This window comes from Channa argus, chromosome 17, assembly GCF_033026475.1.
Source record: "Channa argus isolate prfri chromosome 17, Channa argus male v1.0, whole genome shotgun sequence".
NCBI classification, from domain to species: Eukaryota; Metazoa; Chordata; class Actinopteri; order Anabantiformes; family Channidae; genus Channa; species Channa argus.
Genome location: NC_090213.1, coordinates 11,683,363 through 11,700,104, shown reverse-complemented (window position 1 = coordinate 11,700,104; position 16,742 = coordinate 11,683,363). Strand labels below are relative to the sequence as shown.

Here is a 16,742-nt window from a genome sequence, read left to right as displayed (position 1 = left end):
CTCTCTCGGTCCCTTTCTGCAGGTGTCCCCGGCTTTGAAGCTGTGTGTCTTACAGCGTGCAGCCACTGGTCCTACCAACCTGTTTTGTTGTTGCTTTTTGTTCCTCTGTTCTTTTCTCTCTTCACTTTCCACTCACCCCAACCGGTCAAGGCAGATGGCCGTTCACCCTGAGCCTTGTGGCTGGAGGTTTCTTCCGTTAAAGGGAGTTTTTCCTCTCCATTGTTGCCTATGGATTGCTCCAGGGGGAATTGTCAGGTTCTCTCTATACATCTTTATAATCTTGACTTTATTGTGTAAAGTGCCCTGAGATGACTTTGTTGTGAATTGGCGCTATATAAATAAAGTTGAATTGAATTGAATTGAATTCCTACTTATTTTGTGACAAAGCAACATGTGAAAGAAGAAAACCTTTTAGGTCCTCAGACACTGTTCTTCATCATTTAGCACCCATAGTCTTGCAGGGCTTGTCTAACCCTCAGAGATAAGTCCAGATCCCAAAGCCTCCCCTCTCCCAGCCATCAGATGTAGTATGTGCAACAGCATGCAGTAACACTCAAAGTTAATTAGTCTGGAAACTTAAGGCTGCTCACAATTCACAGTGCACTAGATATATAATTATAGCTACAGGCTTTTGGGGGTATGAGGGCAATGAAATTGCTCAAAGATGAGCAGAAATGAGAGACAGAAAATATAATTTTCTTTTTTTGTTGTTTTGTTTTGCTTTACAGAGTTCATTTTCTCATTTAACAGCTGCCCTTTAGAGGAATTGGTAATTATTGTACTGTGAGAACACAAATAACAAAACAACACTAAGATTTTAATTTGTATTTTTGAAAGAGCATAAAATCAAATTTTAAATCACCAATCAAAAGAGCTGCGTTTACTTTTAAGGTGTTGCAGATACTAAAATGTGTTAATGATGCTGCAACTAGATGAGTTGAGAGGCCAGGTCATAGTTCAAACCTGGAGGCCATGCTTGCAAGTGACCATTTCAATAAACCTTTAGCCCTTGTAGTCTTCCCAGCACCCCCAGTCTGCAACAAGGGCCTGTAAAAACATCTGGTTTTTCGTTCCTATATCAATAAGCAATGGAAAGGTTAGAAACACAGATGCTAATACGAATAATATTTTTTATCATTACCAGAAACTATTGTTCTATCCTGCAGGAAATAATGCTACTGATTCATTAGTCAAATTACATTACGTGTACACGTCAAAAGGGAAGACAATGTACATTTGACACTAGTAGTGATACTCAAAACAAGACTATAGAGTATATCAGTCCACCCACTCTAATTAGACACAGGAATTTTTTTACATAATTTTCTCGGTTGCATTATCAATTTCCCTCCTATAACAGTCACTTACAGTATTACAACATTGTCTAAGGTTAATGCTTTAATGTTAAAATAAACTGGTCAGGCTAATTCCACTTTTACTATCACATTAACTTTTTGTTGGCCAGTTGAAGTCTACACAGCACATAATTATGTTATCATAAAATACACACATAAACTGTATATGTTGATAAGTATATGTGAATAATCATGTGTGAACAGAATGACTCATTAAACACTGTAACTTCATAACCTCAGGACATTGCATTGTAAATGTGTAAAACACTTACTGATATTGAGGCATGTATTACCTCAGAGTGTGAGATCCTAGTGGGATCATTATAAAAATGCTTTTTATTCTACAAAATGCCAAGAGCAGCCAGTGCTTCCTATTAGTGGCTTTGGAAGTTAGAGGAAATGTCTCAGTGTATTCACAGTGATTAAATGAATGTATCACGTTGCAGGGAAAAGTCTATGTTGGTGTGGGTGCAAGCAGCAGAGTGTTAGAGGTCAGAATGATGAAGAGAAGTTGCAAATGATCCATCAATTATAGCAAATAATGAACCTGAAATAAACTTTCTTCAGTATAAACACTGTAATAGTAATAATTAATATTTTCCCAAGCAAAATATTCATTATTGTTGATGATATGTTTTTTGCCTTTGATGATAGTCATAAAATGAACAGCAAAGAATGATCAGATCACATACCCTTAGCCATGAGGTGGAAAATAATTACCAATCTTGCAGCCTAATAATGTCTCTGGACATAGTCAAAAGCAACATGTTAATTTTTGTTTCAGGATTTTCAGGGAATATCATATCTCAGCATTCACAGAGGAGATTAGCCTATCAGCATCAGGGCTAAACTAGCTCTGCAGGGCATCTCATCGTGAAACTTTCCAGCCTTTGGTCCACTGATGAAAAGCATGGCTCGGCATCCTGCTAATACTCTAATTAAAGGCAAACAGATGCACAGCGTGCTCCCCCACATAATCAGTGGCCCCCTTCACCAAGATTCATTTTCACAATGGTGTGTATTTTCTCCATCATTCAGTCTTTATAAGAAGCTTATTAGGTAAAATAGCTTGAATGTGATGTACTTTGTAATGTAGGGGGGGAAGCTTTGTTCAAAAGGTCAAGGAAAAACTTTTGACTTTATGTTTATTGAAAAATATAACAGTTCTTTAACAGAACATTGGGATCTACATTAGAAGATTACGGCATTAGGGACTACATTAGCAAAATGTTCGCTAATATATTATTTCAAACTCTTATTTTGTATAATTTTGAAGAATGCCAAGGTCTTTAAGACCAAATGTCAGCGCTATAGACAAATAAAAGTGTTACTGAAAGCTAAAGCGTAAGGAGAAACTCAGTGGTCGAACTTCTTTGCAAAGAAAGTGAGTCCACACATGGTGTCTGCTCAGATGGGAAAATGCACATTTTGAAGCCAACCAGCTGCAAATGCAATCAGCGGAGGTTGTTACACGACTATGTAAGTAGTGCCAACATGTGAAAGTTTTTAACAGGCTCCAGCTGAAAGTGTTCGGAGTCGCTGCAAACTAAACCTGTCATTGCCATTAATTCAGACCAAAAAATCTCAACTAATGCAAAAGTAACTGCGCACCAGTTGGGCTTGTAGCATCTTGACCAATGCATGTAGAAAGTTAACTACACAGTTAATGTTGTGACATTTTAGGGGCCATTATCTAAAGTTCTTCTGCACCAGGTTTATAGTATCTAATACTTTACAAGGTACTGGGCGAAAAAAAACAACCCAAAAATATAAAGTGCCTAAAAAATACAAATTCATGAATCAACTGAGAAACGGGCATCAGCAGCTGCAGGAAGCCAGTGTAGAGATCAGAAAAGGGGTGTGACATTGCTCTTTTTTGGCTGATTAAAAATGAGGGAGCTGCTGCGTTTTGGATCATCTGCAAGGGTTTGATTGTGGATATCGGTAACCACATTAACAAAGCTTTGCAGTAATCAAGACAAGATATGACCCGCGCCTGCACAATGAGTTGGGTTTTATATTCCGTGAGGTAGGGTCTGATCTTTCTGATGTTGTAGAGGGCAAATCTGCGTGCCCTAGAGACTGAGGAGATGTGGTCCTTAAAGCTCAGTTGGTCGTCAATGATGACCCCCAGATTCCTGGCCCACTTAGTGGGGACAATCACTGTAGTTCCAATGTTGTTGCTGATGTTGTGTGGCATTGAAGGACTTCACTAGTTTGCTTACATCTTCTTGTACAAATAAAGGCGGGGATCCATACTGACTCCAAAAATAGTAGAAACACTTTGAGCCTGTGGCATCAACACATGAAAACCACATATTTAGTGTGACTAATTCAGAAAATTAAATGAATTTGTTTCAGAGACGTGACCAGTGGGGGTCCAACTAGTGCAGGTGTCGAACACACCATAAAAACTAGGCCACAAGACACTCACTAACTGAATGTTGGCCAACAGCGGCCGTCCGCTTGATGTGTTATGGTCAGAGCTGGATAGTCTAGCTTAGGATAAAGACTGAAAACAGCAAACCTGCCTATGTTCACAGGTAACAGTGTCAATATTACCAATTTAAACAAGCAGGTCATAGGCAAATAATGTTATCCTTGTCTTTTAACTTCACGTCTGTGTAGTTATTTGACTTATGTCACGATTTTCCCTCCCTGACAATGACACCAGAAGTCAGTATGGAAGCTACCAAAACTTATCCAGTGTGGGTGGTCAGTGAATGTGAAAAGTTTCATACAGAGAAAAACAATAAAATTCAAACTCACATCGTCCTCCCCTGGGGGCCAATTAATAAAAGATGTTGATGCTGTTGATGCAAAGGACAGAAGCTACATACTGAAAGACTAATGTAATACAATTTCTCACATTGCAGACACAAAGTTCTCAAAGTTCACATAGTTCTTTGAAGTGGAGTTTGATATGCGGACAACTTTCCATTCTCTGAAGAGGCTGGTAAATACAAAATTAAAAGTTGACCTGCACTCCTACACAACCCAAAGATGGATTGTTGAAAATGTTTCCAGGTGTATTAACCTGACTCATCCACAGTTACCAACTCTGTCCTGCGTCATCAAGTCTCTGTATTGGCTTTTGCAGCAGTCATTAGACCAGCTGAAAACTTCACCACTCAAATGCTCAAAACAGGGTTAACACAAACAACTGGGTGAAGTCCTAAGTTGTAGTATATCTATAAGGATTCGTACTGTTGCACACTTAGTTGATTTCACTTTTAACTCACTGCATGGTGTTCCTGTCTTTGCTGCAAATCAATACTTCCACTTAATCTCTTTGACATCACCACTGTCTTAACACCTGTGTTTGTTTGTGCACAAAATCTAAGCAGTTGTTACACTGTGTGTCTTCCTGTGTGTGTGCTGTATTTGTGTGTGCAGCATGAAACTGTGATTGTGTGCTGACACACAGCTGCAGCAGCTACATTCATACAGGTGTCATCTTGTTCGGGAAAGCTGATATTAGGTTTCTTGACATTGTCAGAGCAGGTGCAATGAATTACCTTCCAGTGCTCATCTTTGTACAAGCTTTTTTTCTGTGTAATCTTCTACCTTCCCCGTCTTATTTCTTACAGCCTCAAGCAGGATCTTGACTTTTCCGATCTCTAACCTGACTCTAAAGAAGTATGACTTCCCTCGAATGTGGACATGTTTCATAGAGCTCTATTGTGTTTCTGGGTCAGGAAGAGATGAGAACCCACAATTATCATCACATCACATGTGGTCGGAGAATTCGCGGAAGTTTATCAGCTGATTCACAAGTGAAGCCTCTTACTCTTACCTCTAACATTTCAAAGAATAGGGAAGTAGAATAACCACACTATTCTGTATAGGTATAGGGGGAAATCGATGCCAGCCACAGGATAGCAGATTTGCGGTTAAATACGTACAGTACAGATGGTGAGTAAATGCAGTTGGAAATTACATGAAATTTCTCAGAAATGTTTTTCAAAGTGCACTCCTATTTGCTACCGGAAAGTTAGCAGATGCCCATGCAAATGCAGTATGTTTCATGTGGAACACCTAAAAGAAAAAAGGTTAGGTTTACTGTAGACTAGTGTAGCTTAAAGACTAGATGCAGGGGGAAAGAGCCACACCTACAGTGTCAACAATTCCAAAGCTCAGTAATTAACACAATGTAACATTAATAATTATTCTACTGTAAAGAAAAAAACAACACATAACACGAGGAGTTATGTTACATAACCATTTCTTAGGAAATAACGGCTTATGAAGCTTCTGTACAGACATATGCAAAATATTAAGACTTACAGTTAGTCCTAAGTAGCATTAGGTGATGTAATGATAACATATTTGCGTATATCTATGGTCTACAATTCACCAAAATCAAACTGTAATGTTAAACAAGAAATTGTACATATTGGATGATCAATACAGTATAAAGTACTCCATCAACATACTTCAGAATATTTATCAAAGCAGCTTTGTGCGATACTACAGCACAAAAGCTGTTTTGGCAATGCTGATGGATGTTATTGCATTACCATTGTTAGAGGGGTCACCTCAGAGGTTTTGCTTCTCCCTTGATCCAGTTAAGCAAAAGAGAAACAAGCAACAATGAGACAGAGCACCGTTCTGCCATGAGTTGAATGGATTCCAAGAACCCTCTAAGGGGTTTGTCTGGGGCCAACCAATGTTTTCTTTCTTTACCTTTAAAAACACATACAAAAGGCTGCCCTCATCACACCCCTATAATATAGATCTGCTTACTGTTGAAGATACTATATATGTATAGTAAATTACATTTGGATGTGTATAAAAATGATTGAGTGAAAACTAAAAACTATTGACACATTTCAAACTGGTTTGTGGCAGTTTCCCTAAACAGAAAAGGCTCTTCTCTGGGTCTCAAGTGATCTTTTAATGCACAGTAACAATCTTGCTGAATCAGCCTTGTAAAGGTTTTTGTTTTATCTTTAAGACACAAGTCTATTAGTGAGTTCAAAATCAATCAACTGAAGCTCGGCCTTGTGGCATTCCCCAATGTTCTGTCCTGGGCCCAGTTCTGATTACATGGTATATACTTGGAGATTATTTTTCCTGTGTTCATTTCATTCCATCTTGATTATTGTTTTTCTATTTTCACCAGCATCAAAAACAGTTTCTTAAATAGTAAAAAGGGAATCTATCAAGCTCCAGAAAATGCCTTAGAACTAGATCACGACTCCTCTGACTATAGACTATAGGACAATAAACCACCTACCTGCGTTAAAAAAGAGGAACTGCAACCTTACATCATAATAAGAATCTGAGCTTCTCTGGTTAGTTTGTGTTGGTTGTTCCCTGCTTCAGGTTTAACACAAAGGAAATGTGTTATTTTACAACCATGGAACATGTATAGTTGCAAAAAAGTAATTGCACTGTTTGCTTTCCTGGTTTTTCACATATAGCGATCAGAAGATATGATCAGATCTTCAGCAAAGTCACCAATGTCAACAAACACAATATTCATGATATTACTCATGATTTTTCATGTCTGTGTCTGAATGGATAGTGTGGAGTTGGAGCTAACAGACGTTGAAAAGCAGTTACTTTTGAGGTAAAGCAATAACTAAAGACTTAAAGGATTCAGATCGGATGTTGTTAACATCTCTGTTCAACCATAGTCAACCATATGGAAAACATTAAACAGGCTTATAGGATGAAGAAGCCATGCCTCTCTAAAAGAAACATTGCACCATGCCTGAAGTTTGCCAAAGACCACCTTAATACTCCAAACAACTACTGGTAAAAGAAGCCAGGTGATGCAGTAGGACAATAAATACAACCCAATTTGACGTCGAAAAGTTCAAACCATGTTAAAATACAGTGCCATGAAAATTTAGTAATTTAGGTGCTGGGAAATCACCAGACATCCTAAGATTATGTGTAAGCTAGTAGTATGTAGTTCTGTAAGGACAAGTGGTGTGAAATTCCTCCTTATCATTGTGCAGGTCCAGTTCACAGCTGCAGGAAGCATAAGTTTATTGCTGCCAAAGGTAATTCAACCAGTTGCCACTACTTTACATTACATAATTGATATTTGTGACTTTTGTGAAGATCAGATCAAATTTCATGACCAATCTTGTGATCAAATAACCACAACATTAAGAAAAGTGCCATTACTTTTTACCTTTTTTACATTTGTGAAGTTTTATAGACATGGAACAATTTGTGCTCTGTACAGACAGAGTGAACAAAGCAGACATAGAAACAGAGCAGACAGCCGTGGTTGAGAGTGTGTTAGACGTTTGTCTAGACGACAAGCAAGATCCTTCCCGTCATTGTTGGTTGGCACTGAAGGGCTGCAAAACAGGAAATAATTTCTGAGGGAAAATATACAGCCATAAACATTAGAACCTTAAAGACACATGTAGTGAAAGTTATGAGAATGTAATTGTGTTTTTTTTTTTTTTTTTCGGTTTTACTAGTCCTGTCATCCTTTTTATGTGACCCACACATTTTCTCAGGTGGGGTACAAAGCCTATGATTGTCAATTTATTATAATTAAGCCCTATGCATTGAAACTTTGGTCTTTACAGTCAATATTTAGCAATCTGTGCTTCAGACTATGGTTAAATTAGCTCTTTGAATGGTCTGTCAGTGAATCCAGACTGAGATTTATTAACCAGATTTGTTTGTTGGAATATAGGACTTTTATTGCTGGAATAAGTTTTAGTGGGGAAGACAAAAAATTAAATTAAATAAAAATCACAGTTACGTATTTGCATTGGTCTCTTGCGCCATCTTGTGGAAAGTGTATTCACATTGTGTATTCACATTGTGTATTCACATAACCAATGTTCATGAGGAAACAACAGAATTATAAAACTAACTAAAACATCCTATATAATATACCTGTACGCAGATAATGACACGCATTTATTAATGTGCAACACACAACAGATTTTTTCTATTTATATAGCAACATCATGGGTGATACTTAGATATTATTTCACACAGATGTATGTTATCTCTCCCCACCTCAGCAAACTTCTTTAAATCAGTGCAACATTTTTATTTGCTAGTGATGTAAAAAAAAACAGGTGGAAACCATGTTGAAATACACTGCCATGAACATTTATTAAATATGCATATTGGACCTACTGCTTACAAGTGCTAACAGTAATACATGTGTACTATTATGGGGGTTTTAATGGTATCACAACTTTTTCAGTATAATTTTAGTAACCCTACTTAGATCCTCAATACTTTTTTCGAACATTTAAATTGTAAAATGAATTTAAAGCTGCAGGAATCTGTTTAGATGAGTTGGTTGCCTATCCATTTACATGTAAAAGACATAGCGTTAATGAACATAATATAATAAAGATATAATAAAGTAAAGTATATGAAGTAGCCAATGTGTTTACTAATTAATTAAACAGTTCAGTTTACGTTTGTTTAGCAGACAGGACAATCTCGTCCATGTGCGGCTACCGTAGGGAGTCACGTGACTCTGTTTCTTATGTTCCTGATGATTGACTGTCGGTGGGGCAGGAAAGAAAAACCGTCGCTTCTTTTAAATTTTATTTAGTTGAATAAAACGATAAGCATGGAGATTGGGACAGAAATAAGCAAGAAAATAAGAGTGAGTTGCATTATGAGTTGAATATGGGCGATTTTCTGAGGACTTTACAGCCGAAATAACATTAACGTTAGCTTTCTAAAGACACAGTTTGCTAGTCTTAGCCTGTTAGCTTAATCTCCTTTCAGACATGCAGTGGAATTCAGATATTGTCCTGACTTTTCTTGGAGTGGTTGTATGTGTGAACGAAAATGTCCGAGTAAAACGCTGCCGACATTAAGCGTATTATTTTCTTCAAGCCCCCTAGTGCAGACTCCTTATTATGCTCGTGAGCTCGTGCGTGTAGCACGCTGCTCTCTGCCGAATCGTTTGGAGGATTGAAAGTGATCGAGCGGTCGTGTGTACGGTGTTTATTTCACTCAACGGCTGTTGTACTCGAGTGATTGACCCTATTTTTTCAGCCTATTATTTGACACACACGCTCTTAGCATTCAATTTAGCAAAATAACTAAATAAATAAATTAGACATCATAAAACATTTTAATCAAAACGACCAACTCTTTACCTCTTGAGACTGAATGGCAACTTTGTGAGATTTGGCTGCATATTGTACATCATTTCATCAGTCGTATCATCTTCACTGTAATGTTTGTGGTCTGTTTCAGGCTGCTATCAAAGGCAAGCTTCAAGAACTCGGTGCATATATCGGTAAGTGAATAACAATGTTGTTGTCAGGGACAAAATCCACTTGGGACCAAGTCTAACATTAGCAGCATGCATTACTGTATGTGTTTACCATTTCAGACGAAGAGCTTCCTGATTATATTATGGTGATGGTGGCAAACAAGAAGACGTCCCAGCAGATGGCTGATGATCTCTCCCTTTTTCTTGGAAACAACACAATTAAGTTTACATCCTGGTATGATCAAAACAATATTCTCCTATTGTGTGTGTTTTTTTTCTTTAAGTCACATACTGCAAGATTTTTGTATATAATATATTTTTAGCTCTGTTTATTGTATCAGTTCTTTGTCATTATTTTTTTATAGGCTACATGGCGTGCTGGAGAAATTAAGATCTGTTGCAGTTGGTAAGGCATTCTTATTCACATAACATTTTCAGGATTTTATAACTAGCTAATTTATATTATGAGCATGCATATCCTTGCATATTGTATATATTTTGTTTAAATTGCTTTTTTTTCCACTGTTGCATTGATGTTTAAGAGCCTGCACCCCTCAAACATCAACTCCAGTCTGACAGCGGAACTGGAGCTGGGAAGACTCGATCAGTAAGTGAACACAGCAGAACGGAGGAGTCCAAGGTGTTGACAGTTTCCAGCTCTGGCTCTGATAGGGCTGAAGCGCGTGTGTCTAGTTCTGCCCACGATAGCAGGTACCTTATTCAGGGTTTAGGTTTCATTGTCCTTACCTATATACAAGCTAGATTCTGCTAATGAAAATTTTGAATTTTTATGTTGTTGTTTTTTTTTTTTTTTTTTTTTTACAGAAGAGGGGCCTTGGAGAAAAGTTCTTCTCGGCTTACCTCCACTGTTAAACCTCTCATAGAGCTACTTCCCTCAGAGGCTGTTATTGACATCAAACCAGAGGTGGATGATGACTTCATTGCTGAGGACCCTGTAGAAATAGGGACCAGCCATGGTCGAACACGTAGCACACCAAGTAGACCCACTGCTGAAATCTATAGACCAGGTCAGAGCAAGTTTTCATCTCTTACCTCTGCAGCCATTGGTCGGTCTATAGGAGGATCCTCTCACGCCAGGCAGCAGGACAGTAGAAGCATCAGAACCACCAGAACTGGGTCCAGTAAGGTACTGCGATTAAACGTGAAAATAGTTGGTCTAGCAAGATAATGTGGGCTTTGCTTCAATCAATTTTCAGGTGTAGGTAAAGATCCATAATGCTAATGATTGGACCATAATGTTCAGCAGGAGGAGTTGTCAAGAAAGCGTAAGGCTCCAGTAGCGAGTTCAGTGGTCCGAGTAAACCGAGCCACAGATGAAGACAGTGATGACGGTGAAGAGGAGGATTCAAACTATGGAGGAAGAGGCCTGTCCAGTAGAGTGTCCCTGCCCTCTAAACCTGAACGCAAGTCAGTGTTAAAACCTCATGATATTTAAGACCTTTGAATGCATTGTGTAAATAGTGGCCAAGTCAGGGTTGTAGATAGTTGTTAGAAACCAAAATAATTTGTCCGGGGTGTTTGCATTTAAGCCAAAAATAGAAATAATATAGCAAAATTAGGCAGTGATTTCTCTTTTGGTATTTTGTTGTTTTCCACTGGAGAAACATAGCATACCTATACTCAAAACACTGTTTATATGAAAAGAAAAAACCAAACATAGAAAACTGACATTGTTTGCTGTGCTTGCTGTATTCTGTTAGACCTACTCTCCCTCCAGCCAAACAAGCTAACAGGAATCTGATATTGAAGGCCATCTCTGAGGCTCAGGACTCAATAACCAAAACCACAGCTTACCCCACAAGTATGTTTCACACTGCCAAACACGTGACCATGAATATATTAGAGTTTAACCTTAAGCCATTCACAGCCGGCATTGGTGCTTTCTTACTCTGACTTTTTTTCCCAACAGTACCGCAGAGACAGACAGTTCCTGTGGCACCTCGTACGCGCTTGGCCAGCAGCGAGGAGATGACAGCCGCAATCCAGCTAGTTCAGGAGCACCTCCACAGCCTGGGCCCTCAAGTACAGGCCTACACTTCTCCAGAGCTACCTTCTGCAAGACCACATGGTATGTGAAGAATATAATTACAACAGCATTTGGAGTCCCTTTTAGTGAGATAAACTAATCAAAAACTTCATAAACTAGTCAAAAAACTTATTTTCAAGGTGGCTAACTAAAGAATATCACTCTGGTTTTGAACATGCATGATAAATTAATGTATGGCTAAATCTAACTAGAGAGTAGTGCAAAAAGAACTAGTTAATAACTACTCATTCTGTAATTTCCAGGTAATTTAATACCAGATTTTGTTGTCTTGCAATGATTTTGAGCTGCCCTTTAGGTAAGAAATTAGCAATGAACTACTGAAGCCTTATTTTATGTTTTTCTGTTGTTTTGTTTATCTTTTTGATTTTATATTTTTTTCCCAGCTCCAACGAGATCATTAGCATCACGCCTTCAGTTAGATTTAGCAGAAAGCAGTGATGGAAGAGAGCAGAATGACTATGGTGAGTTTGATTATCTTTTTCTTTTTGCTTTAATAGGTCAACTTCATAAAAGTGTAAAAATAAATGTTTCTTCTTTTAAATATGTACTCAATGTAGCAGATTTAGAAGTTTTAACACAAGGATTTCTGGGTTTGTGATCAACTTTTAGGTGTTGAGGTCGCTGCAGGCAGTGAAGCAAAAGCATTTGACACCCGCTCCTTCATAATGAGCCGACCTCAACTGGAGGAAGCACAAGCCAGACCTCAGCAGCGTCATCAGCTTAAAAAGGAAGTCCAGCCTGCTTTACCACGCACTGTCCAGGCTAGGTATAAGTAAACATCCTTCAGTTGATGCATAAAGCTAATATGTGGTGTTTGTGTCTTTTTATGGATTTTTGCTGATTTTATGGTGTGCTTGCTTTGCTTTATTGTGCTCTTTTCACATGCTGACATTAGTTTGGAGAAGGTTGACTACGCCAGCCCCAAGTTCATAGTAACATTAGATGGGGTACCGAGCCCACTGGGAATCCTTGCAGACACTGAAATGGAGTTAGATGATGTGAGACCACCTACAAAGGTCACTGCAGCCACTGTCAACAAGGAGCCCAAAGTCAGCGTTCTTCACAGGCTACAGGGATTGGTTACATCATCAGAAGGTAGGTGTGGAGTCTTGTCAGAAATGTTGCTGTAGTTTAGTATAATACCACAAAATTAGCAATAGATTTTATGTATATAATACATTTCAGAACAAAGTTACAAAGCGATTCAATACATTCTATTATTAATCATAGATTTTATAATTATTCAGTTTTTTATTAATCATATCTGTGCTTAATGTAATCTCTTGACAGATGATGTGATGGATGTTGAGATGGAGGACGCTGCCTCTTTGAAGAAACAGAAAGTTATGGAGCGCTGTAAGTTCTGGCCTGTCTGTAAAAGTGGAGATGCGTGTTTGTATCATCACCCTACAACACAGTGCAAGTGAGTATTTTGATAATAAGCTGAAGAAATCATCATAGAACTTTTATTATTCTCAATCATCAAGCTTAATTGTTTTTGTATGTGTGTGTCTTGTGTTTGTAAAGGACCTTTCCCAATTGCAAGTATGGGGAAAAATGCCTTTTTGTCCATCCTAACTGTAAATACGACGCCAGGTGCACCAAGCCAGACTGTCCCTTCACTCATGTCAGCCGCAGAGGCACAGCTGCTCCTCCACCCAAGCCAGGTGCTCTCACTCAATATAATACCAGCAAGCACCATTATAAAGCAAATCATTTTTACCAGTTATCTGTAATTTTTTAAGGCATTGTTAAGAGTTTCCGATTAACTGGATACATTTTGTTCACAGCGGTGCCAGTAGTGCAAACTACGAGTGTGTGTCGCTTCTTCCCGGATTGCAAGAAGATGGACTGCTTGTTTTATCATCCCAAGGTAAAATAATCTGACGTTTAGTAGATGAGCTAACATTATATAATGGTCACTTTATTATATACTGATTTGTGTTTCATTTTTACTCTTTTAATGCTGAGTAGTTCTGAATTTTGATCCCCTTGTCTACAGCCTTGTCGCTTCGCAGCGCAGTGTAAACGAGTTGGATGTACCTTCTACCATCCGACCACATCGGTGCCTCCAAGACACGCATTGAAGTGGACAAAAACACAGAGCAGGTAAACAGATGGGGAAGGTATTAAGTGTGAGGCACTGAATACCACATTGTATGTAGTGTAGCGTTTGGAGCCTGTGAATAATACTCACCATACCTGCCACACCACAAGTATTGAAGTCAGTTAATGTACTAATGTTGTTCTTTCTTTTTGTCCCACAGTTAGTTCACAAACACTGATGAGGCGAAGTTATGGATGAAGATCTGTCTGTAATTTTTATTCTTAAAATGAACTGTAATTTCATTTTATTGTTCAGACGGATTTTTAAGAGATTTGTTTTGTAAGATGAACAGTCAGGCTTTTGCTGATGCTCTGACAATATTAAAATACTAACTAGTAAACTTTACATTCATCTTGTCATTTGTTGTATGCTCTTTGCAGCGTGGTTCATGGAGATCTTCAACACATTGTTTTTTTTATTCATTTGATTAATTTATGAACTATTCAGTGAGAGTAATTGTTTGCTCATTAGTGGAGCTTCTATACTAGATCTATACTAAGTTGTAAGTAGTATAGAATTATTGAAATTTGCAGTAACTGTAAAATAAAATGCTGTATGTGAGAAGCAGCTTCTTCTAATGAGGTTAAAGTTTTTGTTCCCCTAACAATGGCAAACCAGAGACCTAACAAACCATGAGATAATTTTTTTTTCTATGGGTGACTTTATTTATTAAGTCATGCTTTGCATCTATAGGCATTAAGTTACTGCTGTTTACTGTTTTTTTTTCTACAGAAATATAAAAATAAAGCTAATTATAAGTTGTTTAAATATATAAAATGTCCTAAAACAATGATTTCTACACTAATTTGTTACAATTTCAAGATCATCATGTAGCAGATGATTTTTATATGCATTATAGTAATTTATAGTAATTTCATAGTAATTTATAATTACTATGATTATGCCCTAGTGTTAATTGGATTACTTTTGTAATATATACTCAGTTCCATTACTACTTAAATCAGAATTAAGAGAGCTAAGGAATAGTTCAGTTTTGTTTTTTTTAAAGTCATATTTAAAAACACATTCTTCATATTTTTATTGTATTCAGTAATAATAACTAAATAATTAAAACATGATCTATATAATGTACATTGCTTTAAATTGCTTTATACATGACACTGAGTACCTGAAGCTGATTAAACAGCATTTCCAAAAACACTTGAAACAGGAATTACAAATGTAAAACTTCTCCTAAAGAAAACAAACCTAATTTAGTTACTCTGGAAAAATTTAAACTCGTATTGTGATTTGATGTGTGGAAAAACTGCTTATTTACTAGGTTAAAAATGACATTATCTCCCTATTGCTTTCACAACAGCTTGGTCAAAGCAGATCAGATGACTTCCGTGGTTTCTGCGTGCTGCGTGATGACGTCCTTTTTATCAAAGTCAAAACCCCGATGAGCACGGGAGTTGCTTGCCGGGTGCGGTGGCGCGCGCCTGTAATCCAAGCTACCGGGAGGCTGAGGCTGGCGGATCGTTTGAGCTCAGGAGTTCTGAGCTGCAGCGGACTATGCCGATCGGGTGTCCGCACTAAGTTCGGTATCGATATGGTGCTCCTGGGGGAGCCCGGGACCACCAGGTCGCCTAAGGAGGGGTGCACCGGCCCAGGTCGGAAACGGAGCAGGTCAAAGCCCCCGTGCCGCTCAGTAGTGGGATCGCGCCTGTGAATAGACGCTGTAGCGCAGCCTGAGTAATACAGCGAGACCCAGTCTTTTTACGATCACTGCTAAACTACTGTCACGTCACACGTTGTATCTTTACACCACACGACTGCTTCATCACTGCTGCTTTCCTTTCTTATTCCCATCACAAATCAGAAGAGCAGCTGTTTATGCATGAAAACTGCTTGTCCTGCACCACCTCCACCTGGAGGACAGCAGCAACTACACCTACCGTGTAGATAGTTTTGTGTAGATAGTTTTGTTCGTTTAAAATGACAACGTTTGACAACGGAAACACAGTGGGCCTCAATTTGTTATCTTGTTAGGAAACATCTTCTGTGTGTATGATGTTGGAAAGTTACACCACAAGATTTAGTCATGGATATCACTTTTGACTTGGCAAATCTGACTAGAACACCCTGAGTTGGATTATCTGTCTCTGATTTAATCCATTTTCTAACTTCAACTGAATGTGTTTGTCCTGTTTGAGGCACTGACTTGAATCTTTTGTCTCAATAACACTGTGACTTTAGAACTAAACAGTAACTGTCTCTATCCACCACAGTGAATACTTCTCCAGATGTTCTGCAGGCAAAGTAAAACTGCAAACACTCAAGTGTTCCCTGCTGAGTTACTCTTAAAGGCACCGCGTTCGCATTCAGCTTATCTGTGTTTGTAGTTCAAAATACAGCAGCTGCTCAAATAAAGGAGAAGCAACAGATGCTTTTTAAGTTCACTCATCAAAGTTAAAGTTTTCTCGTTTGAACGATTATGACGTAAACAAAGTTTGTTTACTTTTTATCTGCTGTCAGTACAACATGATTCTGAATAATATATTGAGTATTTGATTTTCAGGAAAGTATTTATTTAAATGTCTATATTGGTCCATTTGTTTTACACGCTCCCTGTGTTTAAATTAAGAAATAAATGTGGATCATTTTCTAAATGTGGGTTACAGTCTCTCAGCTATTAAAAAGACTAGACCATATCACAACCCTTGTTGAAAATGTTTTATTATTGATTTAGAACTTTGAGATTATACTAATGGGTGTCCTAAATTTTAGTGTGAACTGTTCCAATATTAGGAATGGGACATAATCAGGGACAGTTTGCTATATTTCCTCTTTCTTCTTTGAGTGTGACGTGCATTATGTTTTCTGATAAGATTAGAAAATACCCTGGAGTTTCAGAAAAGTTAAAGTCCACAACCAGTGAATGTAAAAATCTAATCTCAGACAGCTGGTGAATGTAGTGAAAATGAGCGGGATTTCTGATCACATGATAAAAATGTATTTTCCTTTGTTATTCTGACTCGTGTT

At 38.0% G+C, this 16,742-nt stretch overlaps 1 protein-coding gene across 4 annotated transcripts; it reads left to right on the top strand.

The window, feature by feature from the left end:
• Window positions 1-8,822: 8,822 nt before the first annotated feature.
• zc3h14 (zinc finger CCCH-type containing 14) lies at window positions 8,823-14,375 on the top strand. Of its 4 annotated transcripts, none has more exons than XM_067482794.1 (17): window positions 8,823-8,961; window positions 9,564-9,606; window positions 9,703-9,817; window positions 9,948-9,988; window positions 10,125-10,293; window positions 10,408-10,744; window positions 10,850-11,010; window positions 11,304-11,404; window positions 11,513-11,671; window positions 12,034-12,111; window positions 12,260-12,416; window positions 12,546-12,745; window positions 12,941-13,073; window positions 13,178-13,317; window positions 13,441-13,523; window positions 13,653-13,759; window positions 13,918-14,375. In XM_067482794.1, exons 1-17 carry the CDS (start codon window positions 8,926-8,928, stop codon window positions 13,919-13,921), a joined length of 2,064 nt encoding a protein of 687 aa, XP_067338895.1. In that variant the 5' UTR covers window positions 8,823-8,925; the 3' UTR covers window positions 13,922-14,375. The 4 variants fall into 4 exon arrangements, with proteins under 4 accessions (XP_067338895.1, XP_067338894.1, XP_067338897.1 ...); XM_067482793.1 differs by having other exon boundaries at window positions 10,847-11,010; XM_067482796.1 differs by having other exon boundaries at window positions 10,408-10,729; window positions 13,918-14,374.
• The last annotated feature ends 2,367 nt before the right edge of the window (window positions 14,376-16,742 follow it).

Bases quoted from the DNA above. Each gene is read 5' to 3' on its own strand.
- zc3h14 (XM_067482793.1), top strand. From the start codon at position 8,926: ATGGAGATTGGGACAGAAATAAGCAAGAAAATAAGA. The intron at 9,989-10,124 runs GTAAGGCATTCT...TTGATGTTTAAG, and splicing joins ATTAAGATCTGTTGCAGTTG to AGCCTGCACCCCTCAAACAT. The intron at 12,112-12,259 runs GTGAGTTTGATT...ATCAACTTTTAG, and splicing joins AAGAGAGCAGAATGACTATG to GTGTTGAGGTCGCTGCAGGC.